At 57.4% G+C, this 24,418-nt stretch overlaps 1 protein-coding gene across 1 annotated transcript in view; it reads right to left on the bottom strand.

Annotated features, from left to right (window-relative positions):
* PAX5 (paired box 5) overlaps positions 1-24,418 on the bottom strand; it is a 181,566-nt gene that overhangs the window by 138,147 nt on the left and 19,001 nt on the right. The window contains exons 4-5 of the mRNA XM_062206963.1: positions 22,125-22,189; positions 19,119-19,247 (exon numbers count right to left, since the gene is read on the bottom strand). Of these exons, the coding sequence (XP_062062947.1) occupies positions 19,119-19,247; positions 22,125-22,189 (194 nt within the window). The remainder of the gene's footprint in view (positions 1-19,118; positions 19,248-22,124; positions 22,190-24,418) is intronic.

Below are 24,418 nucleotides of genomic sequence, written 5' to 3'. Positions count from 1 at the left end.
GGTCTGATCTGACACCGTGCAGCCTGCACGGGAAGGCAGAGAGACAGCAGCCCAGGGACGATGGAAAGCCAGGAGCAAACAGCCAGCAAGAGAAGGGGGCTGGTTTGCGTTCAGGGGAGGAGGGAAAGGCTGCCAGGGTTAGTGACTCCCAGCGGCTCCCGTTGGAGGCTCTGGGCTGCCACCACCAACACCCCTCTCACTCCCAGCAAACTCTACCGCCTGTCATCGCCCACAAGGCCTTACTGACCCTGGGCCTTGCACTTACCGCTCCCTCCTCTCCCTGGGGCTCACTCTCCTCAGTTATCTGCTTCTCTGCTCAAGTGTCATTTTGTCACCAGAATCACCTCCCTACCAACCCCTCCCCCCGCAGCACCCCTACCTCCTGACCCAGCCTGGTCACCCCCCAGAGCCCCTGACCACACGCTGCTTCTGCTCTGTCTTGTTCATGGCTGTCATCCCCAGCATCCAGAACAATGCCTGGCACACAGCAGACACACAATAGACACTTAGAGAGTGCAGGGACCAAAGCAGCCGTTTGATGGAAAGTGGGGAGAACAGGTCCAAAGGAGACAGCTGCTTTGGGCCTCCTTCTGGGAAACGGTGGCCACTGCTTCCCTGAGGCTGATGCCACATCTGTGCCCCTACCATGCCTGGCCTGGGTGCCTGGGGACAGAACTCCCCACGGGAGGACAAACGGAGCCACCAGGCCTTGCCCATCCCCGAGATGGAGACCCCAGATCCAGACACAGACCACGGGGGTGACTCCGCGGAGAGAGGTGGGCCTGGAAGGGTGCAGTGACAAAGCCAGGGGAGTACAGGTACGAGTCCTTGCTCTGCCACTTGTCTGCTGTGTGCCTTTACCCTTCCCTCATCCCATCTGTGCAATGGGCCAATATACAGCACCGAACCTCCAACGGCGGCCCCAGCAAGCAAGCTGGTGGGCTCCAAATGGGCGCGCTCGTCTACACAGCAAGCAGCAAAGATCATCTGCAACTTATTACACGGCCTCCTCCAATGAGGTCAGGAAGGAGGAAGCCTTTTACTTGAGAAGATGTGTGCAGAGAAGGGTTTCTTGCTAAACTGAGTTTCCTGTTCAAGTGTTCACTGATCATTTGCTGACGTCCGACCACCAGCAGTGCCCCATAAGGGAAGCAGCAGCCCCGGAAGCCCATTCTCTCCAAGAACACAGGCAGTTATGTTCCTTTTCTTCTTTTTTTCTTTCTTTTGACGGGCAGAGTTAGACAGTGAGAGAGAGACAGAAAGAAAGGTCTTCCTTCCATTGGTTCGCCCCCCCCCCAAATGGCCGCCACACCGCGCTGATCCGAAGCCAGGAGCCAGGTGCTTCCTCCTGGTCTCCCATGTGGGTGCAGGGCCCAAGCAATTGGGCCATCCTCCACTGCCTTCCTGGGCCACAGCAGAGAGCTGGACTTGAAGATGAGCAACCAGGACAGAATCCGGCACCCCAATCGGGACTAGAACCTGAGTGCCGGCACCGCAGGCGGAGGATTAGCCTAGTGAGCCGCAGCGCCGGCAGGCAGTTATGTTCTAAGCATGGGAAAGTATCCACAGAGAGCCCCAAACAGCAGGCAGTGAGAACCCAGAGACAGAAAGAACCTGCATGGAGAGAGGGGAGTCAGAGAAGGCTTCCTGGAAGAGGAGGTGGCAACTGATTTGGAGTGGGGGCATGAGGGAGGAAGCAGAAGGCATCTCAGAGAGTGTGCTCACTGACCGAGGCCCCCGAGGAGCCTGGCATCCCCGGAGCAGGGTCACGCCGCTCTCATAGCTCACGCATCAGTCGGCCCGAGCTGCCATCGTCTTGCACAACAGTAGGAGTGCAGCACGTGCAGACGCAGAGGCCCAGCGGAAGCAAGCCCAGGGTCAGACACACTTGTCTGCAGGCTCTCAGCAGGTCAGAGGCGGCCCAGGCAGTCTGTGAGCTGCTGTTACCACTGTGCATCCCACGCCGCTGGGTCACCGAGGCGCACGAGCATGCGGCGTTTCCACGGACACCAACTCTCCCAGGAAGCCAGCCACCACCTCCACGGAGGGTGGACTGGACTATGCTTTGCTCTCATCGCAATTTCATCGGGACAATGTCAGAGCCCCGCTTTGTGGATGGCAGCACCGCCAGGGTATTTATAATGCCAAAAATCCCAGCTGTCCGCATTTGTGGCCACCACATCCACAGAGAGTCTGCATGTTGGTGTGGGCAGCTAACTACCGTATTACATCCTCTGGGGTGGTGGTGCCCGACCCTGGCACAACAACACACATCATTCGAGTTTACAGTTCTTTCTCCTTTTTGTTACAGTTGCGGCATTGTATCTATTTTTCTACCTATGGGCATAGGTTACATTTTCCCTAAATTTCCATTTAGGACAGCAAAGGAAGCATTCTAATAAAATCTCTCTTCAGAATAGGAGGCATTGGGTCGACAGGATCAAAAAATCCTGTATGATTTCCAAAATTGCTCCGGCTCTGCCATTTAATTCTCGCTTTCCAATCTGTCTTGCCGCAAACAGAGAGAAAGAGTTCTCCAGATTCCTTTCGAGAGACAGAAAGAGAAGTGCCAACAACAACTCTAAAACAAAGGTACTTCCATGGCCATGCCTAGTGAGAGCTGGACTCTGAAAGATCTTGATTCCCTCTCGCCTGTTAGAAAACCATTTCCCAGGTACAAGCATCTGGCTAGGACGCAGCCTGGAAGGGTGGCGGTTCCCATGGGGGTTTCTCCTGAGCCTTCACTCAGCCATCAGTACCCAGGTAAAACGAGAAAAGCCGAGGAAGAAGACACCTTCACACATCCCTGCACCTGCGGCCTGCACACATACCAGGTGAGTTTGGGGGATCCCTGTGTGGGGCTAAGACTGGGGTGCGGGGGAAGAGCAGGGGAGGGGTCTTCAGGGTGCTTACATGCAACTTCTGTTAGCTAACAGAGGGGCCAAGTGCACAGGCTCTGAGATGGGTCTTCTTGGGTTAGACTCCCAGCCCAGCAACCTGCTGATTCTGGGAGCCTGGACTACAGAATCAGACCGCCTGCAAGAGAGCCCTCTCTTCCGCAAGCTGCTGTGATCCGTGCTGTCACCCACTGGGTGCTCATTCTATCAGCCTCACAGGGCTGAAGGAGGCCAGTGATTTTCCCCAGTGGTCCTACTGGAAGACCAGCGAGCGCCAGCCTGGGAACGGAGAACTGGCTGTCTGCTTTGTGGGCCTTAGGGGCCTTTCATTCCAACTCCCGCTTTTTGAAGGTTGGAGCTAGCCAGGCCCAGAGAGGGGAGGAAAATGGACAAAGTACACATAGCCCACCCGTGTTCATGGTGGGCGCTGTGGCACAGAGCACCGGGAGCAAGCAGGACACAGAGGAAGGAAGGCCTTGCTAGGGCACAGCCCCCAATTCCCAAAGCGAGGGGATTCCAAGATTTCAAGTCTTTTTCTAATTTTCCACTGGTGCCAGAGACAAAAAGTTCCCATCAGGGCAGCACTCGGCAGGCTCGGAACCCACCCTGGTTGAGGACGGAGGTCAGAAGGTGAGGAGCCGCCAGTGCAGCCAGGGAACGATTCCGCACGGCAGGGCTCCGCGGGTCCCCACGCACCAATCGCTCCCACCCGCCACTGCCGCCGTGCCCGTGCCCCTCCCCGGGAGCCCAGAGAGCTGGCATCCGTGGCTACCATAACAAACTCAATTGTTCTCAGCAGGGCCCCGGCAAATAAAGTCATTCATTACGGCCTCTCCTCCGGCCGCTGAGGGCTGTGCGCCAGCAGCGGGCAGCCGGCCGCCCCCTCGCGGGCCGAGCCACGCGCTGTCACCTGCCGGGGGCTGGCCCGCTGCGCCCCCAGGCCCAGCCGCGGGAGCAGCGGGGCGGCCGATTAGTTTTATCTCGGCTTGTCAATTGACTTATACTGATTGGCTTCCTGCCGCCAAATGTCAATTAAATTGCAAATGCTTGGAGGAAGCAGGGTTGGGCCAACGCTGCCCACTCTCTGCTCCTGGATTCACCGCGTGCGATTGGTTTCTCCCAACTCAGAGGGAGCGCAGAAAACCCAGACGCCCTCCTAGGGGCGGAGCCTCAGCGCTGAGACCGGTGGGCTGGAGCCAGGCTCAGGGGTCTACTGGGCCAGCAAGGCAAGGGAGGAGGGAGAGGGGGCAGGGAGGAAAGGGGGCAAGGGAGGAGAGGGGGCAAGGGAGGAGAGGGGAAGGCGAAAGGGAGGGACGAAGAGGTGAGGCGGGAAGAGGGGCGCCTCTCTGAGGGGTTTGCGCCCAGGTGACCCAGCACAATCCCTGGACATCCCTCAGAGATGTGGGGTGTGGGTCTGTGGGACACTGAACGAACTCTTCCCGGCTCAGCTCTGGCTCTCCCCACCTGCCCGCCAGGGTCTGGAAAGAGATGATGGTAAGTGTGTCCAGCTTCAGGCCCCCGCTGGGTCCGCTGCTGCAGGAGCCAGGGCTGGTGGAACCACCTGCATCCACCTGGGGCCAGCCTTGCCATCCTCCCTCTCACCTAGGTGGCAGAAGCTGTCTGCCTTCTCCCAGACCACAAGTGGCCAAGTGGGCTTCAGACTGTGCAGCCGGGCCCTCCAGCCTGTGGCTTGAGGGCTCTGCTATGCTGGGGGCAGGGGCGTGAAGAAAGAAGACCAGGAAGGGAAACGGCTGTAACCCAGGCCAGGGTGCCTGCTGCTGCCTAGACAGTGCCAATGATTTCACATCTGCGGTGGGTTTCCCGCAGGGACTGCGCACCCTCAGCGCTATCGCAATCTCCACTTTAGGCATGGGAACACTGACCCTGGGAGAAGCCCAGGGATGCGCCCCAGGTCACACAGCAGGTGCACCGAGCTGCCCAGCTTCCACGGTGCTTCCTGGTGCCTGGCTGCTCACAGGCTCTGAAGAAGGCAGCCTCCCCTCTCTGCTGCCAGTGAGAACATGGAGGACTGAGGGGGTGACCCAAGACTCCCAGCAAAGGAGAACAAAGCTGGGACTCACACCCGGGGCTCCGTGCCTCCAAGCCCAGTGCTCTGAGCCCCACCTTGAGAGAGGCCTTGAACAAGGACAGCTGTGGCGTGGGCTCCACTCCCGACCCTGCCCAATCCTGCTGGGAGCTAAGGGGGCAAAGTCATTGACTGGACTCAAGCTGGGAGCTGCCTGGGGCCCCTGAGACAGAAGGCACTTGCTCAAGGGACCCTAAATTAGGCTCCCAAAGAGACTGCATTGTATGCTTTCTACCCATTTGTCTCCCATAAATCTCTGCCACTCCTGTCTGCCTCCTAAGGTCGTGTCTGGAGAGAGAGGCGCGCAGGCTCCGAGCTGATCGAATGTGCCAGCGTTTAACAGATACAAACCTGACCCATCGTCCTTTTCAGAAGAGAGATGTTCGCGGAACAAAAGTACCATTCAGAGGAGCTGGATGGCGCTTATGTCTCAGACAGAAAGGGAGCCGAGAGCGAGCGAGAGACAGAGCAGCCGGAGGAGCGGGGGGAGCAGGGAGGAGGGAGGAGGACTCGGAGCTGGCAGGGTTGCCAGGCCTCAGGGCACCCCAACAGAGACTCAGAAAGGGCAGGGAGGGGCTGGTGCTGGGGCACAGTAGGCTAAGCCTCCGTCTGTGGCGCCGGCATCCCATACAGGTGCCAGTTCAGGTCCCGGCTGCTCCACTTCTGATCCAGCTCTCCGCTAATGGCCTGGGAAAAGCAGCAGGGGATGGCCCAAGTGCTTGGGCCCCTGCACCCACATGGGAGACCCCAGTGAAGCTCCTGGCTTCGGATGGCCCAGTGCTGGTAGCTGCAGCCACCTGGGGAGTGAACCGGCGGATGGAAGCCACACACACACACACACTCACACACACAGTGGGGCAGCGACAGGGCTTGGGCGAGGGATACAGCACTTCCTGCCTCATCTCAGGCTCACTGTATGTCCTAGAGCCACTTCCACCCACAACTCAACCGCCCGAGAAGCAGAGACACCGGAGAGACTGCCCATCCGCCGGTTCACTGGCCGAGCAGGGAGTTCCGTCCAGGTCTCCTCCGTGGGCGGCAGGGACCCAAGCATTGGAGCCTTCACCTGCTGCCTCCCTGCACAACAGGAGGAGGAAGCTGGATCTGAGAGTACAGCTGGGTCTCGAACCCAGGCACCGCCCTAAGGGATGCAAACACCTCACCCGGGATATGAATTCCTGTTGGCATTTCTTTCCTTTCCCTCTGGGCCCAGCCTGAACAATGCTGCCATTGGACTTCGCAATGAATAGTAAAGCAACCACTCAAAGTAGAACAAGAGAACAAAAGAGATAGGGTTTAGAAGATTCTCATGGAGGTCTTGTCGAAGACCCAGACCCTGGGTCAGAGTACAAACACTTGGCTCTGACTGTAGAAAAGATAACAGGTGGTATTGTTTAACCTTGCTGTGTGCCAGCGCTAATCACAGTATAAGAGGTGGCTTCTTCCTTTCATTACCAGAAGAGCAGGGATTGTGAACCCCTTCCGATAGATGAGGACACTGATGGCCAAGGCAGCTGACGGCCTCCACCAGCAGAGCTCACACGCGCAGACGGGGCGGAGAGGGGGGAGTGGGCTCAGGCCCTCATCCCTCGATGCTCTGCCCAGCGATCCCTGCCCACCGCACCTGAAGCTGATCGGCTTCAAGTTGGGACGCCAGTGATGAGACAGGCTCCCAGCCCAGAACTGAGAAAGAACAGAGGACATTCTAGGGACCCACGGCCTCTGCTGATGACATGCGGGTAAGGGGCTGCCACCCCGGAGCCAACTGTCCAGCTGCCAGTCCCAACACGGCCACTGCTGGGCTGGGCGACCAGTGCCTCCATCTCTCTGAATCCCTATAAGGATGATTCACGCCCCACCGTGGTTTTGAGCACTGAGTGTGTTAACAATTTAAAGCTCAGTGTGGCCGGCGCCGTGGCTTAACAGGCTAATCCTCCGCCTTGCGGCGCCGGCACACCGGGTTCTAGTCCCGGTCGGGGCACCGATCCTGTCCCGGTTGCCCCTCTTCCAGGCCAGCTCTCTGCTGTGGCCAGGGAGTGCAGTGGAGGATGGCCCAAGTTCTTGGGCCCTGCACCCCATGGGAGACCAGGAGAAGCACCTGGCTCCTGCCATCGGATCAGCGCGGTGCGCCGGCCGCAGCGCGCCTACCGCGGCAGCCATTGGAGGGTGCACCAACGGCAAAAAGGAAGACCTTTCTCTCTGTCTCTCTCTCTCACTATCCACTCTGCCTGTCAAAAAAAAAAATAAATAAAATAAATAAATAAATTAAAAAAAAAATAAAGCTCAGTGTGTGCTCTGTAAGTCATCTTGGCTCCCACAGTACCCTCGTGTGCGCGAGCACGCACGCAGGGGAAGAGGCAGCGGGAAGGCTGCAGGCACCAGCATGCACCCCTGTGCACACTCAGCTCACGGCGGCGGAGCGCCTTCCCCTCCACAAGGCCCGTCGCAAGACCCCTTCTACGGTTCTCATAGCAACGGCTGGAGGCTGGGGCTTTGGGGCCAGGCAGGGGTGGGGGAGGCTCAAGGTGCAAGGTTCTGGGTTCCCCTCTGCCTCCCGCACCCCTGGACCGGATGGGCTCGTGGCTTCCATGATATCAGGGCGGGGCCGGGGGGGGGCCAGGCAGTCAGTATTTGCTACCAGGAATCAGGCCCTGTGTGACAATGACTGTACTGGCAAGGTTCCTGCATTCATGGAGCTCACAACCTCACAGGGAAAGCCGAAGAGCGACAGAAGTGACATTTTTAAGAAGCAGTTCCCGCTGGTGGGTGTAACGGTTCGGACTGAACATCAGGGAAGCCCTCCCCTAGGAAGGGCAGCTGAAGCTGGGTCCTGAAGCTGGGGCGCATCAGCTGTGTGACTGGCGGGCGGGGGGGCAGGTTCCGGGCAGTGGATGTGGCACGGTGCTGGGCCTGCTCCTGTCCCGGGGTCACCTGGGCACTGGACATGCTTGCCTTCATGCAGTCCGTGCAACAGCCCAACCACAGGCACCCCGTGCCCTTGCTCTGCAGCCAGGGACTCGGGCTCAGAGCCCGCAGCCACGGGGGTCAGCACAGGCACCCTGATCCCCTGACTCCTGCTCACACACCTAACACAAGCAGGACACAGCACGTGGGGCTCCAGGAACAGCAGAGGCTTTGCTTCGACTGGCTTGAGTGTGAGAAGAGACTGGGAAAGGCTGGGACCTGGTCACAGAAGGTCTTGTGGCCTTGTGAAGTCTGGATGTGGGTGGGCCTTTGGCCGAGTGGTTAAGACATCTGTTAAGAAACTGGCGTTGTTATGTAGCAGGTACAGTGGCTGCCTGCATGCCAACATCCCATATAGGAGCTGATTTGGACCCCAGCTGCTCCACTTCTGATCTTGCTCCCTGCTAATGCACCTGGGAAAGCAGTGGAAGATGGCCCAAGTAATTGGGCCACTGTCTCCCATGTGGAAGATCTGGATGAAGCTCCCGGTTTCAGCCTGGCCCAACCCTGGCCATTGTAGCCATCTGGGGAGTGAACCAGCAATTAGAAGATCTCTCTCTAGCACTGACTTTTAAATAAATAAATCATTGAAGAAAGAAAAAAAAGACATGTCCTACACTGGAATGCCCGCATTGCCTACCCAAATCCAGCTCCGGCTCCTGACCCCAGCTTCCTGCTAACAGAGACTTTGGGAGGCAGCAGCGACGGCTCAAGTAGGTAGACTGCTACCGACCACGCGGGGAACCTGGATTGTGTTCTTGGCTCCTGCAGCTAGGAGCCGAACCAGGAGGAGGGAGGCCTGTCAGTCTGCCGCCCACCCCGTGTGTGTCTCAAGCTAATTAGTTGGCTAACTAATTAATTTTTAAAAGAAGAGCTAGAAAAACCCAATCATTTAAGAAAAAAAGTCTGGATGGCTTCTGCGAACAACGGGCAGATGTGAAGGGTCGAGGGCGGGTCTGGAACAAGAACCAGTCTCAGAAGTGCCTGGAGGCTGCTGCTACACAGATGGCAGGCAGCTTGTGAAGTCAGGGAGGGGGGAGGCCAGACGGGCTGGGAGGCTGCGCACACGATCCAGAGGACAGCAGGGTGTTCAGACCAAGGCAGCAGCGCTGGGGTTGGAGAGAAACCAACCAGTTCAAGAGATACTGAGGGCAGAGAGGCAGCGAGCTTGAGTGCCCACAGCAGAGGCACAAACCAGCCTAGCACTGAGGATGGTAGAATGCCCGCTTCTGGATAGCTTAAATGACGGGGAAGTTGGAAATCGCCATCCCTCCCCTGGCAGCACCACAACAGATTTCAAAAGCACTCTCCAATCTATTTTACATAAAAGGCTGTGAGGAGTCACTCCCATAACCCCACAGCTGGGAAGTGACTTGTCCAAGGTCACACGGCTGACAGAGAAAGATCCAGAATGTAACTCCAACTCTGGCCTCTCCGCAGAGCATCAGAACACAAAAGACACTTAAACATCACCTGTTCTGGTTTCCACCGCTGAACACGAGGAAAACAAGGCCCAGAGAGAAATGGCTTGGCCAAAGTCACACAGAAGGGAAAAGCTTAAAGCAAAACCAAGGCCTCAACTCACAGAAAGGTTTGTATCAACACATTGGGCCGTGGAGGCGAGAAAGAGCCAGATTAGTCCCCAGTAGCGATGGCCCAATAAAAGCCAATGTCCAGTGAATTCAGTCCCCTCCTGAACTAAATGCTAGCAGAGACGTGAGACTCGGGTGGATGGTCAGCCTGCCTGGGCACTGCCACCCCCAACTCGGTTATAAGGACAACAAGCTCCCAAATGGCCAGGACACACTGCCCTGTTACCCTTTCTGTCCCTAACCCAGGACAAGCAACTAAGCTGTCCTGGGTCAATGGTGCCACCTGGTGGCTGATACTGGGAAGTGTCTGACCCCCTCGTCACTTTGCAACCTCCTTTCTCAACCACACCTTTCTCTCTTGCAGCTCAGCTGGTTTCACTGCAAGTGATCTTCCTCAGACACACCAAATCCTTTGTCCTTCTCTCATTTCTTATTAAATTGCCTTGGCACATTCTCTTCTCTCTCCTCCATTTTATTCTACCATAAGATGATCCGAGAAAGGACTAGTGACAACGTAAGCTGGAAATTTCAAAGTGAAATTAGGCACAGCCATGTACATCTCTCTCTCTCTCTCTCTCTCTCTCTCTCTCTCACATACACACACACACACACACACAGAGGCACAAGCACATGACCCACTGACATCCCAGAAACACCCAGAAGCCCGGACGGAAGCAGAACAAAGAGCTCCCCTCTCTCCATTGCCTTCCCGACTTGCTTTTCCTCAAATGCCAGGAGTCAAGATAAATACCAAATCCATCTCCTCATTTCATTGTCTTTCATTCCCAATCAATATCATAGCTGGGTTTTTTTCTCCCACCAAAAATACGCCCAGGGTGGGGCGCCTGGCGGCCTGCAGGCTAGTGCAGAGCTGAGCTGGGACAGGCTCTCGGGGAACACGAAGCAACTGCTCTTGGCACAGTAGGCAGGCTGCCGGAGGACAGCAGGCTGCCGGAGGACAGCAGGCCTCAGACCCTACAGCCGCTGCAAGTGAAAGGCATCCTGGGGGCCGTGCCTGGCTGGGAACTCAAGTCTGTGCGATGCAGGAAGAAACAGCACGTGCTTAGTCAGCTCCAAAGCCCAGTGTGGCTTGCTGCTCCCTCCCCAGCTCTAAGACCTGCCATGAGTCCCACTGCCTTCAGGAGCCAAGCGTGGGGGGGACGGATGCCACCTTTCTTGCCACTCAAACCACCTGACCGCTCTCCCTTTCTGGATGAGTGACAAGCAAGCAAGTTCACAGTTTGCAGCTACCTGAGCAGGCTTCCCGGACAAAATTTTTCACAATGCCACCAAGATGCTGCACGCCTTCAGGCCCACTCTGTCACAAGGATAAGGTGGAGTCTTCCAGAGGCTGCAGGACATCACAACAGGGTGAAAGCAGAGGCAGCATGGTGACCCAGTGGTCTCCTATCAAACAGTTTGCAACTTCATAAGCCAGCGCCATTCTCGTGAGATGTCTGGTTTAGAAGGCACGGTCCCCTTCTTATCTCAAAAATATTATTCACCTAATGTGTACTAGTGTAGTGAATTAATAATTTTATTCATCTTAATTAATCCACATAAACTAAAGTTCCTTGGGATCCTAATCACTTCTAAGAGTCTAAAGGAGACCCAATGCCAACAGTTTTAGAGCTGCTGGTTTCAAATCGCGGGTGGGGTGCACATTTAGCTAGCAGTTAGGCAGACTCCTCCCCGCGTCAGAGTGCCCGCTCTGGACGCCCAACTCCAGCTCCGCCTCCTGCTAATGCAGACCCCGGCTGGGAGCAGGGATGGCACAGGTTACTGGGTTCCTGCCACCCCTGTGGGAGACGGGGATTGAGTCTCCAACTCCTGCCTTCAGCATCAAGCCAGCCCCAGGCATTAGGGAGGGAAACAGACAGAAACTCTGTCTCTGCCTTCTAACTTAATCAATTAATAAAGTAACCCCAAGAATCGAGATTGGGACAGGAGAAATTCAGAATCTTTTAAGGTTTATTTATTAGAAAGGCAGAGTTGCACAGAAGGAGGCAGAGGCAGAAGCAGAGAGAGAGAGAGAGAGAGAGAGAGAGGGAGGGAGAGAGCGAGAGAGCAAGAGCGAGAGAGAGCGCTTCCATCCTCTGGTTCACTCCCCAGTGGCTGCAACCATGAAGCCAGGAGCCAGGAGCTTCATTCAGGTCTCCCACGTGGGTGCAGGGGCCCGAGGACTTGGGCCATCTTCTACTGCTTTCCCAGGCCATAGCAGAGAGCTGGATCAGAAGTGAAGCAGCCAAGACTCCAACCAGTACCCATACGCGACAATGCTGTGCACCCCCCCCTCGCCCCTTTAAGCAAAGATGGACAGAAATCTCTCATCCACTGGTTCACTCCCCAAATGCTCGCAACAGCTGGGGCTGGCCCAGGCTGAAGCCCAAGGCTAGGAGCTTTGCAATCCAGGTTTCTCACATGGGTGTCAGGGACCCAAGTACCTGAGCCACAACCCTAACCCTGCGGCCTCCCAGCATGCAGATTAGCCGGAAGCTGGAACTGGAAGAGGAGCTGGGACTCAAACCCGGGCACTGCAACACGGCATGGAGGCCTCCCAGGAAGCCACGCTAATCTCTTCGCCAAACATCCACCTCGAAGCGCAGAATCCTAGTGTTACACGCGACCTCAGAAATCTCTTGGCCCAGTGTTAGAGATGAGGAAACAGATCCGGGCAGAGGTGACCCAGTGGTCCCCGGCGAGTCAGGCCAGGTCAGGACTAGAACCCAGAGGTCTTCAAAATCACCCAACTGCAGACTGTGGTGAGGGATGAAACCGCAGGCCAGAGAGAACGATGGTGGGATCCTCCGTGCCACAGGGCGGCAGGCCAGATGTGTGGGGGGGGTGGGAGAAAGCCAGGTCCCTTCCAGCCTCGACAGGCGCTGCCCCCTCCCGGACAAGACTCCATCACCCTCCCCGGCTACCACCACTCCTGTTCCTTTTGACCAAACATGGAAACTTCGAACTGGGGCGGAGGAGGGAGGGGGGCGCTCCCTGCCCTCTCTCATACCTCAGGGATGTCCAGGAGGCCAACGCACAGCCCCAGGGGACCAGAGTCTGGGGCAGAGGGAGGGGGCGGGGCCTGGGCAGAGCAGGTGTGCAAACAGGCAGGGGGGTGGCGTTCATTGACACTGGCTCTCACGCAGGCTCTCACTCACTGAATCAGAATGAAACTCGGGGACCCAGGAGCCGGGAGGAACTGAAACCCGACCCCCACCCGTGGGACAGGCCCCCGGCACTAGGGAAAGGCCCAAGAAGCCCCTCCAGTTGACCACCTGGCCTCTATTACGGAGCTGCTGCAACTGCCTGCCTGGGTCTCAGCCGAGGTGCCTGTGGCTGCAAGGACAGGACAGCAGAGAGTGAAACCCAGGACGTTGGTGACTTTGCCACTAACGGCGCCGGCGTGCCCTGGGCAGAGCTGGCACCATTTAAGCCTGAACCCCCTGACCTGGAGGAGGTGGAGCAAACAACCTCAGTCGCACGTTCTGGCTCCCAGGCCCTGCCCTGAGTAGCTGCCTCCCCTACTCACCCTCCCGTGGCCCGTGAGCCTGACCACACACACACACACATACACACAGTCCCAGGGCCTGGTTCTCACAGGCTTCAGCCATCACAGACCAGATTGAACCTGTCTGGCTTCTGTAGAGGCCAAAGATTCTAGAAGCTCAGAGGCCTCAGACCAAGGGAAGCCAATGCCAGGGCCCCAAGCGAGCTGGGGGGAGAGCCGCAGGCCCAGCAGCCTTGGGGTAGATGGTGTCACCGGCAGAGCCACCAGCGTTGCCAGATTTGATCTCCCCAGCCCCCAAGAAAAGCCAGACACCCACACCCTGAATCTTAAATGCTGGGCAAGTAAGGCGGGACTGGCAGGCTGGCAACTGCCACCTGTGCTCTGACTGACGGCCTCCCAGCAAAGACCACAGTCCCAGACCCTGCCTAGACAAAAGGACAGCCAAGGGACGGCTCACAGGGGGCCTGCCAGGTGGGGGACCTGCCCTGGGGAAGCCCCCACAGGGGCCAAACCAAAACAGTAGTAACCTCCTTCTTGCCCACAAGGCCACTGTGGGGGAAGGGGGCGCCTGCCTTTGCACCTCCGGCTGGGGTCCGGGGCCCCACATCGGCCTCCGCCAGCAGGGAAGCACTGGGGCCCCCGCACTGAGACGCCAGGCCACGGGCAGCGCTCCAGGAGGAGAGCCTGCAAGGCCCGGGGACAGAGGCGCCCAGGCAACAGGCAGCGCTGGAAGCAGAGGGACAAGAAGGAGAAACCGGGCCGGCGCCATGGCTTAACAGGCTAATCCTCCGCCTTGCGGCGCCGGCACACCAGGTTCTAGTCCCGGTTGGGGCTCCTGATTCTATCCCGGTCGCCTCTCTTCCAGGCCAGCTCTCTGCTATGGGCCGGGAAGGCAGTGGAGGATGGCCCAAGTCCTTGGGCCCTGCACCTGCATGGGAGACCAGGAGAAGCACCTGGCTCCTGGCTTCGGATCAGCATGATGCGCTGGCCACAGCGGCCATTGGAGAGTGAACCAACGGCAAAGGAAGACCTTTCTCTCTGTCTCTCTCTCTATCCACTCTGCCTGTCAAAAAAAAAAAAAAAAAAAGAAGGAGAAACCAAGGCAGTGCAGGGAGGCCGGGGCTCGCGGTCAGGAGCCGGGGCTGGCCCTGGGGGATTCGTGGGCTCAGCCCCCTGGGGCAGGGGACAGATGGGCCTGGGAGAGCAGGGAGAGGAGGCGGGCCCAGCACAGGGGCTTCTGGAGAGGTTCTCTGGGCCTCCCATCTTGTCCTCCGCTGATTTCGTGTCTGAATGATGCCTGCAGAGGGAACGTCCCAGACACTGCCAGAGGTGCGTGCCAGGGACCCTGACGACCCAACGCCCGGCCTCCCTGGCTGCCACAGCCTCGTGCACTCCAGGCCTCTTTTCCCGGGAAACTGAGGCTCAGCGCTTTTACTCTCCCACCAAGGAGGCTGGGGGGCTGAGAATGGGAAAGCAAAGGCAGGGGAAGAAGGCAAGCCAGGGGCCCTGAGTCTGCAGCCGACACCTGGGGGCACTGTTGTTCAGTCTTGGTGCCCATGGGCAGGAGCAGGTTCCAAACAGGAAGTCGGCAGCGGGGAGCCGAGGCAGTGCAGCCTCAAGCCCCAGACTTCCCCAGTGGCCACGGAGGCCACTTCCTGTGACCAGGCCCCTTTGTGGGAAGTCACTTCCTCCTGCCCTCAAGATCACCCGCGAGGCTTCCAGATGACAAGGGGAACCTGCCAGGACGTCCTCAGACCATTTCCACCCCTGACCTGCCAACCTGGGACCTGGCCTCCAGGATCTTCTGGGGCTCCCCAGAGAGCAGCGATGTAAGGACTCCAGGTGCCACACGCGCTGTCTCCAGCTTCTGACACAGGAATCTTGGCTGTACCCCCCATACCCACTCTCCTCTGAGTCTCACAGGGGAGTCCCTGCTCCGGCGCTCTCTGCCCCAGAGTCTGAGCGTCCAGGACAAGAGAGGAGTCCCAGCAGGGAGAGAGACCAGGGCCTGCCTGCGGTCAGAGGACCTCTGGGCCCCTTGAGCACCCGAGCCCCCTTCCCTCCCGGCCTGGCTCCCATGGAGGGCTCCTCTGTGGCACTCAGTGGGGCTCCCAGCCTGAAAGACAGACAGAGAGGAGTTGACGGAGGGAGGGAGGGAGGGACAGCAGACCAGGAGATATAGCAGACACGAGGCAGGTTTGAGCATCAAAACCAGGTAACGCAGAATGAGATGCACCCCCAAGCAGAAGATCTGGGGAGAGACACCACCACAGAGAAGAGACAGGCGCCCCCAGGAGCAGGATGCACAGCCAGTACCAGAGTCCCCCACCTCCCCATGAAGCTGCCACAGGCCTTGGCATCCTCTGAAAGGGACGGGCCACCTCCGTGTGCTGGCTGCCCTCCCAGTGCCCGGCAGTCTGGGGCCCAGACAGCCGGAAATTCCACTTGTGATGGGAAGCTGTCGGCCCCGTGGGCCACACTGGGGCGAGACTGGGCGGCTCTTGGGGCCGGTGAAAGGGATTCGCACTCCACTGACCTCGGTGTCTGGGGGCCTTTCAGATTCTGGAGGGAAGTGGGAGGGGGAGGCAGGGGGACCTGAATGGCAGAAAGATGCGTCCAGGAGATCAAAAGGCCTGGGGCTGCCACCAAAGGGCCGGCTCTGCCAAGGCTCGCCCCAGCACCGGCTCCTCCGGGAGAGGGGGGTGCCCTGTTCCCCAGGCCTAGCGGCATTCCCCATTCCCGAAGCCCATGCCACAGCTCCCTCTGCTCAGAACAGCCAGAGCCCGAGCCAGCCCGCAAGACTCCTGAGCACCTCCCGGAACCAGGCCTGGGCCACGGGGCTGCGCGGAGGACAGAGAGGCGCCCCCTGCCCCGTCTCGGGCATGCAGCAGACACAGGACCATGAAGCGGCTGGCACCCAGGTCACAACAGGCCTCCAAAGTCATGGCGTACCGACCAGGAAGCCCTCCTTGACTGGGTGCCAGGGAGTTCCCTATCCGTCCTCCCTACCTTTCCAAGATCACGCCTGGGTCCTGGGCCCAGTTGGACTGCTGTCTGGAATCGGCCCCTTGTCCCTCCTCTCCCCTGCCCAACTCCGCCTGCTTGGCCCCAGGGACCTTCTTGGGCGCTCAGCTGCAGAAGGATCCCTCCCTAAGGAGCTTTGCAAGAGCCTTCCCAGAGCGGCCTGACGCTCCGCCTCCAGTGGCATCCAAGGGACTTTGGGCCTGCCAGCCCTCCTTGACGGGGGGCCTCCGCCATCACTCACCCCAGCCCCAATACGCAAGTGCAAGCCAAGATGAGCAAGTGATTCCATTGGTAAAGCCTCAGTCGTCTGGTCTGAAAAATGGGGGCGAGGACCCTGCACCCTTCCTCTTGGCCCTCTCAGACCTCTCCTGCTCCAGGATTCTTCCTCAGGCTTCTGAGAACACCAGTGGCGCCCTGGAGGCCCCCAGACCCACCGACTGGGGCCGCCACGCCAGCCCCGGCAGCTTCCCAGTGCTTTCTCCCTGGCCGGCTCTTCTCCAGGTCTCCCCTCAAGACGCTCCCAGCAGCACCCCACCTGCTAATGCCCCCTTCCGCTTGGCTCCTCCCCACCCCATCCCAGGCTCCGCCCAGCCCCAGCTGCTCCACTTCCAGGGATGGAGGTCCCAGGGGCCCTACTGCCTGCTCCTCTGGGCCCCCAGTCCACACCAACTGTGTGGCCTTGACAATGTCACTGTGCTCCCTTCACTGCACTCCCTGGCTACCTCCCTCCATGAAACAAGGGTGGCGATCTCTGCGCCTTCACCACCCCCTGGAGTCCATGCAGGGGGTTCAGAGGGTGCGCGGGGAAGGGCAGGAGGAGACGCCGCACAGAGCACCCAGACGCTGGCTGATATGGGCAAGGGCACTGCTGTCCACCCCTCTGCCCCACCGTGCACACTGTCAGGGAGGCCAGGCGCGGCTGGGGGTGGTCTGGCTGCCGCTGGGGTCCCCCGCTTCTTCATCCTGTCAGCCTTGGGACCATCACAGCATTCTCCCTTAGCCTTCAGACTACCCCTCCCCGAACTGGGACCCCTCCCAAATCCTCCTAGGACCCTACCACAACTGTAAGGATCTGAAACACCATCCAGTGCCACATCTGACTCGATGCTCTCATACAGCAGCCCAGCAAATGCCACTTAGTCTCTACTTGCATCCCCCTAGAGATGGGGTACTCACCACCTCCCAGAGCATCTTTTCACCCCTAGACCACCTGCATACGTGCGAAGTTCTTTCTCACACTGAGCTGCAATTGCCCCTGCAGCTGCCACACAAGTCTCCGTGCCCTCCCCTCCCACTGTCCAAAGGCTCCAACCCAGCCCTGCCTGCCCTGCTCTTCTTCATACCAAACATCCCTGGAGCTGGAGCTGCTCCCCACGTCCTGTTTCTAGACCCCTCTCTGACTGGGTTATGTTCCTCTGGACACAGCCCAGTTTGTCACTGTCCTCCTTAAAAGTCAACCAGTGTTGAGCTGAAGCGTAGCAGGTAAAGCCGCCGCCTACAGTGCCAGCATCCCATATGGGTGCGGGTTTGAGTCCCGGCTGCTCCACTTCCAATCCAGCTCCTGGCTTTTGTGCCTGGGAAAGCAGCAGATGACAGTCCACATACTTGGGCCCCTGCACCTACACAGGAGACCTGGACGGAGTTCCAGGCTCAGCCGTGACTATTCTGGCCACTTAGGGAGCAAACTAGCAGATGGAAGATTTCTCCCTCTCTTAGCTCTTTCAAATAAAAATAAATAAACAAATCTTTAAAAAAAAAAAAAAAAACTCAGTAGCCCCAATGGCCCAGCAGAGATCTGACCTGTGGATAACAGGCTGCCAGTGAAGACCAATGTCACCCACGTACTGACCACTCTGCACCAGCCGGCACAGCATGCCACACAGCAAAGCAATCCTGTCTGTCCGCGGCAGACGTCAAACTACATTTTTTCTTCTTTCTCCCGAAACCTCTGCCTGACTCCCCCACCTGAGCTCTGAGGGAGCCTCTTCCAAGCCCTCTCTCCCCACCCTGAGCAAACACAGCCGGCCCCAGCTGAGGCCCATCTGCTGCAAGCCCAGGTGTCAGTGGGAGAAAAGATGATAGCATCAACCCCATAAACCAACAGAGGTGGACGCCCACTGCCTCCTGCAGCACCGCGGCCAGCAACCCACCTCGTTAAAGACTCCCGACATCTGCTCCCGAGCGCCAGGAGCCGGGAGGGAGGTGAGGCAGGGGCCCCCACCCTCCGGCCGGGAATCAGCCTCACACCCCGCCCCCAACTCCAAACAGAGGCCAGGGCCCGGTGGGCCCAGCCCAGCACTCGCAGGCTTGACTTTCCAGCTAAGCCGGGAAGCGCTCTTAGGGTGCTCCCCAGGGCGCACCTCCTTCCACGGAGCTGGGGCGGCAACGCAGCTGAGGTGAGGAGTGACTGAGTCAAGATCTCGGCCACACTGCCCTAGGGCCCTCCACCGTGGCCTTGTTTTTGTCCTTTTGTGGTTTCTTTCCCTGTTTCCTAAGGGCGTCATTTCTCCTCTCAAATCCATGAATAAAGCAAAGGGGTGGCGGTGGTGGGGCCGTGGCCAGGGGCAGCACCGGCGCGCACCCAGTCAGTCAGCGTCATTCCTCCTCCCAACCCAAGGGCAAGGACGTCCAGCCCCCCGGAGAGCGCCCCCTCATATGGCAGGACAGGGAGATGGCTGCTCTCTCTCCTCCAAGTTTTCCGCTCCTCCCCCCAACAAGGGGACACTGGCGCAGGCCCCTCCACGGCCTGTCCTCCCGTGTCTGCACCCAGAGAACACAAAGGCTAGGGCAGGCCGCATTCTCCACCCCAGAGATTGGGGGGCGAGGGGTGCCGAGGGAGGCCAGCAGGGAAGCCGCAGTCTCAGGCAGTTGCCTGTCTGCCCTCCCAAAGGGCTTGGCCCTTGCCCATGTCCACGGAAGGGACAGGGAGCGGGACTCCGGCCCCTGGGCGGGAAGGAGCACTCGCGGCGGGCACCTCCGCTTCCACCCGAGAGCCCCAGCCAGATGCCATCGGTCCCCCCACGACAGAGCTGCAGCGTGTCTCCTACCTTCGTCTCTCTTGCGCTTGTTGGTGTCGGCGCTGGGCGACGTGATACCCAGGATGCCGCTGATGGAGTAGGACGAGCCGGCCGCGTCCGTGCTCACCGAGGACACCTGCGTCACGGAGCCTGTGGACACTGCACAGAGGGAGAGGGGCGGTCAGGGCAGGCAGGAGGCTGGGGCGGGGCGGGACGCTCCGGGCACTCACCGTTCCCTGGGCGGGGTGTGACTGCGGAGGGAGCAGCGGGCAGCCGGCAGGGCGGCTGTGTGCCCAGGCTCCGCGCTGCTGGGGGAGGAGGAATCCCGGACAAAATGGGAAGTGCAGCGGCTCAGAGCCCGCCTGCCCTAGGACTGCAGAAAGCAGGGGGATGGAGAAGAGAAAGAGGGGATCTGAGGCCCTGCGTCAGCCAATGCCAAAAATAAATGACCTAGGAGGACCCTCTGGTCAAGTTCACTCCCTGTTCACACATCCACCCATGCACTCACGGCCACGAAACAAACTTCGAAGAGTCCCTTGCTAGCGTTTCTTTCCCACTTGGATCTGGGTTTTATTTTTCATGTTCATTGTTCATAGTAAACATGCCCTCCTCTAACTCTGAAAACAGACTTAGAATCTAGATCAGGGGAGGGAGCCAGGGCTCCCCGCGATCACTGGTGCCGGGAACCCAGAGACTGAGGGCGTCACCCCGCAGCCAAGCCGCTCCTCACTGATTACCAAGGAAGCGGTCTCACCGGCTGCACGGAGCGCAGGGTTTCTCACTTGGCGCGTGCAGCAGCCCAGGTGCTATCATTGGTCCGCATTTATCAAATGAGGCACCTGAGGCTCCGCAGGTTACTCTGAGGTGGGTCTCTAACTTCCCACCCCCAGGATAAGAATGGAGGAGGGGACGCTGGGGCAAGTTTCATGTTACAGCCCCGGAGTCCCAGGGAGAGACAAGTCCATGGTCAAGGTCTTCTGCAGCTGTCCAGCTGGGTCTCCAGTGCTGAGCTGTGGGAAACCTGTCTTGGTTCAGACCTCCAGACCAATCTCAGATGCATTTCATCGGGCTGTGACCAGCCGCAGGCTGGTGGAGCCGCCTTTGACTCAAAGCCTAGGAAATGACTCAAAGTGGCCACGGCTGGTGAGAGGCTGCTGGTTGCTTTCCTTGGAGCAGATTCGGTTCCTCGCTCTTAGAGACCCAGAGGGCACGGGCCTTTCTTCTCCCATTTGACTTTGATTTTTAGATCTTCCTTAAGATACAGAAGCAGAAATCGTTAACTTCTGTTTTCCTTCTGCAGAAGCAGCGCCTCAAAATAGATTTATGCAAATCTCACCACCTTTTCTGCCTTTAGGTGCAAAGCACAGAGGAAGAAGGGTCACTTGGTCCTTTCAACAAGTGTCACGTGTGTGTGACCAAGGCGTACCATGCTGCTGGCAGGACCTGTGGCATTGGTTTTGGTATTTTGTGATTTTTGTCCAAAGACTCAGAGCCCAGTACTGGCTCCACCATGGACCGCCAACTTGACCTTGGCCTTGTTATTTAATCTCTCCAAGCTGTAGAGTCCTCACTTCTCGCTAGGTCTGTAAATTAGAAAGGGCTGTATACATGTGGGCTGTTGTTTTAATGGACATTTCTGTAACAGAGCAAAGCATTCCGCTGGACTACAGAATTGTTCCTCTCGACCAATGGAAAGAAAAGCATCCGTTTCTACTAGTTTGATTCTCATCGCGCCGTGATCCAAAACAGTTAAAGCCACAGGTGAAATTTCAGCCTGAGACATTCTCCCAAGAAGCCCTCAGAGCTGGTGGTTCCCTACCTGCTTCTTGAACTTCATCTCAGTCTTGCAATTTGTGTGTCAATTTCCCCCACTGGATGGAGGAGCCCTTGGGGACAGGGACCTTGTCCCACTTCGTTGGGGCACTGGTGCCCAGCACAGCACGGCCTTAGCACACACTTTCTGAACAGACCCTACGTGAGGAATCCTCTCGTGGTGGGGGGGGGAAGCCTTTACCTTCTCTTACCCAAAGAGGCAACCATGGAGGATCACAGAGCACCTGGTTTGTGTCCCTCCATCCACAAGAGAGGAAACGGGCTCAGAGACAAAGGGACATTCTGGGTTTACTGAGTCCACCACAGAGCTGAACTCACTGCCAGGCCATGGTGGTGAGGACATCATGGCTGGAGTCACAGAGGGCGCGGCCGTGCTGAAGGCGTGGAAATGCTACCCCATCTGCGGCGTCATGACGGGAGGCTGACAGGGGCGGGGGAAACCAGCACTGGCCGAGGCCTGCTGAATGGCTGGCTGCTTCCTGACCACTGTGGGACACTTTTCCTCCCAGGTAAGCACAGGTGTTTCCTTTAGCTCACCTGGAGACATAGCACGCCTGAAATAGACACAAGTCGCTTGCACGTAACGGTCTTTGAAGGCGAGGCAAAGGAAAGGGCTGAACTCCCGCCCCTTCAAACCATACTCTCTCGCGCTGCACTCCTGCGCACCTGCAGCCCCACCGGCAGCCCTCAACAGTTCACGGAACACAGGAGATCGAAGCGACAGAGACCCAGAGAAAGAAAGTTTGGGAAGTTTTGCCACATCTTCACTCAAGACTGCAAGTGCACAAAGAATTGTAGAAGGGCTGGTTGATAGGAGAAAAAAACACATTCAAAACTACTTACTGACTAATGATGCAGAAAATGTTATGAATAAGTATCCCTTTCTTGATTTATTACTTTAATTATCTGACATTCTATAGACCCCCATTAGTGGATTTTTTTTTTTTTGGCTTAGATTTCAATTTTCTGTCTCATGGTGAAAGCTATTTATCATAATAATCAGTAAAATTCAAAACCTTTTAGCAGTATTTATAAAATTCATTTACCAGGTTCAGCCCTTGGAGAATGACAAAGAAGGCGCATTAGTACGCATGCCGAAGTGTTTTATGCAGAATTATCTGTCCATAAGAATGATTAAAAGTTCTTTAGAATATTTGGAGCCCATTAGAGTTCTCAATTTTTTTTTTTTAAAGTTCTTCTTACCTATGCTGTGACTGGAAGCTGGGACCGGCTGATTGGGTGGCTGCTGTACTTTTGTCCGGATGATCCTGCAGCAGTTGGGGGAAAAAAAAATGGCTGCTTACCACCAGGAAGGAGGAGACACCACAAGGAGCAACGCACGCACAACCGGAAACTCCATACCCAGGCTGAGCCGCGGAGCAAGCTGGGACAGGAAGAAAGGCAGGGGCGGGGCGGGGCGGCGCCCCGAGAACTTGGACTGGGAGTTGGGAGGCGGGAAGAATGGCGGACTAGTGCCAGCTCCTCCTCAGTCGCCCTGGGTGTTCTGCAGTGACCTGCATGTCCTGTCTGGGCCTCGAGCACCTCTTCTGGGCAAGGGGATGATGTGCTAATTAGGAGGAGGCATCCTTTCTCAGCTACAGCCCCGGCTCTACAAGGAGCTCACTGAGTGACTTCTGAGTGTTGCTGCCTCTGCCTAGAGCTCAGCCCTCCTGTGGGCCTGAATACAATAGGGAGCTAAAACCAATCACTCTTTGCTTATTTTAAGTCACCACAACCCTTTTTAAAGATGTATTTATTTAGGGGCCGGTGCTGTGGCATAGCGGTAAAGCTGCTGCCTGCAGTGCCAGCATCCCATATGGGCACCGGTTCAAGTCCCGACTGCTCCACTTCTGATCTAGCTCCCTGCTGTGGCCTGGGAAGGCAGTGGAAGATGACCCAAGTGCTTGGGCTCCTGCACCCACATGGGAGACCCAGAAGAAGCTCCTGGCTCCTGGCTTTGGCCTGGCCTAGCACTGGCTGTTTCGACCTTCTGGGGAGTGATCCAGCAGGTGGAAAATCTGTCTTTCCCTCTCTCTCTCAACTCTGACTTTCAATAAAACAAAATAAATCTTTTAAAAATGAAAATCTTGTGAAAGAGATGACAGCAATACAGCATCCCCTTCACCCCGGGCAGCTCTGAAGGCCTCTGCAGCACTTTGGGCCCTAGGGAGCCTCCTTTGGAAACTTCGCCCTGGGCCAACGCACGGGCCCTCTGTGAGTCAGGGAACCCGGTGCGTCTGAAAGAACAGAACACGACCTAGACCACAACTCCCTTTGGGCGCTGCAAGAAAGTTCTGCCCCAGCATTGGGGAGATGGGGAGGTTGTAATAAAATGCTCACATCTTTGGAAAGTTCTACTCCAACCTCAAGCTGCTATATATTTTTTTCTTTTTTCTTTCTTTTTTTTTTTTTTTTTTTGACAGGCAGAGTGGACAGTGAGAGAGAAGAGAGAGAGAGAAAGGTCTTCCTTTACCGTTGGTTCACCCTCCAATGGCCGCTGTAGTCGGCGCGCTGCGGCCGGTGCACTGCGCTGATCCGAAGCCAGGAGCCAGGTGCTTTTCCTGGTCTCCCATGGGGTGCAGGGCCCAAGGACCTGGGCCATCCTCCACTGCACTCCCTGGCCACAGCAGAGAGCTGGACTGGAAGAGGGGCAACCGGGACAGAATCCGGCACCCTGACCAAGACTAGAACCTGGTGTGCTGGCGCCGCTGGCGGAGGATTAGCCTATTGAGCCGCGGCGCCAGCCACTGCTATCTTTCGAAAGAGTAATTTAGTAGTTTTTTCCTTTGCTCTCTCATTGTAAAAGTAATGTGCGTGTGGGTGTTGTGGCACAGTGGGTTAAGTAGCCCTTGGCGGTCAGACTCCCATCTCCCATCCAGCTCCCTGCTGATGCACCTGGGAAGGCAGCAGACGGCCATCCTTGTGGGAGACCCAGATGCAGCTCTTGGCTCCTGACTTTGCCTAGCCCAGCCCTGCAGGCATTTGGGGAGTGAAACAGCAAACAGAAGATATCACTTTCTCTCTCTCTCTCTCTCATCTCCCCCTCTCCCTCTCTCTCTCCCTCCCTCTCTCTGTTGTTCTGCTTTATAAATAAATAACTTTTTAAAAAAAATAAAAGACATAATGGTTCACTGAAAACTATTTGGACAGCATGGAAAAATACACAGAAGACATCAGAGATCACATTTTGGAATGTCCTAAATACCAACACTGCTGTGCATATTTAGAAATATGCACTTTAGGGGGCCAGCGCTGTGGCTCAGCGGGTTAATGCCTTGGCCTGAAGCACCGGCATCCCATATGGGCACCGGTTCTAGTCTCGGATGCTCCTCTTCCAATCCAGCTCTCCACTTTGGCCTTGGAAAGCAGTGGAAGATGGCCCAAATCCCTGGGCCCCTGCACCTGCATGGGAGACCCGGAAGAAGCTCCTGGCTCCTGGTTTTGTATCGGCCCAGCTCCAGCCGTTGCAGCCATCTGGGGAGTGAGCCATCGAATCC

Source organism: Lepus europaeus, chromosome 12 (genome assembly GCF_033115175.1).
Source record: "Lepus europaeus isolate LE1 chromosome 12, mLepTim1.pri, whole genome shotgun sequence".
Lineage (NCBI taxonomy): Eukaryota > Metazoa > Chordata > Mammalia > Lagomorpha > Leporidae > Lepus > Lepus europaeus.
This window is presented reverse-complemented; position numbering and strand designations above follow the sequence as displayed.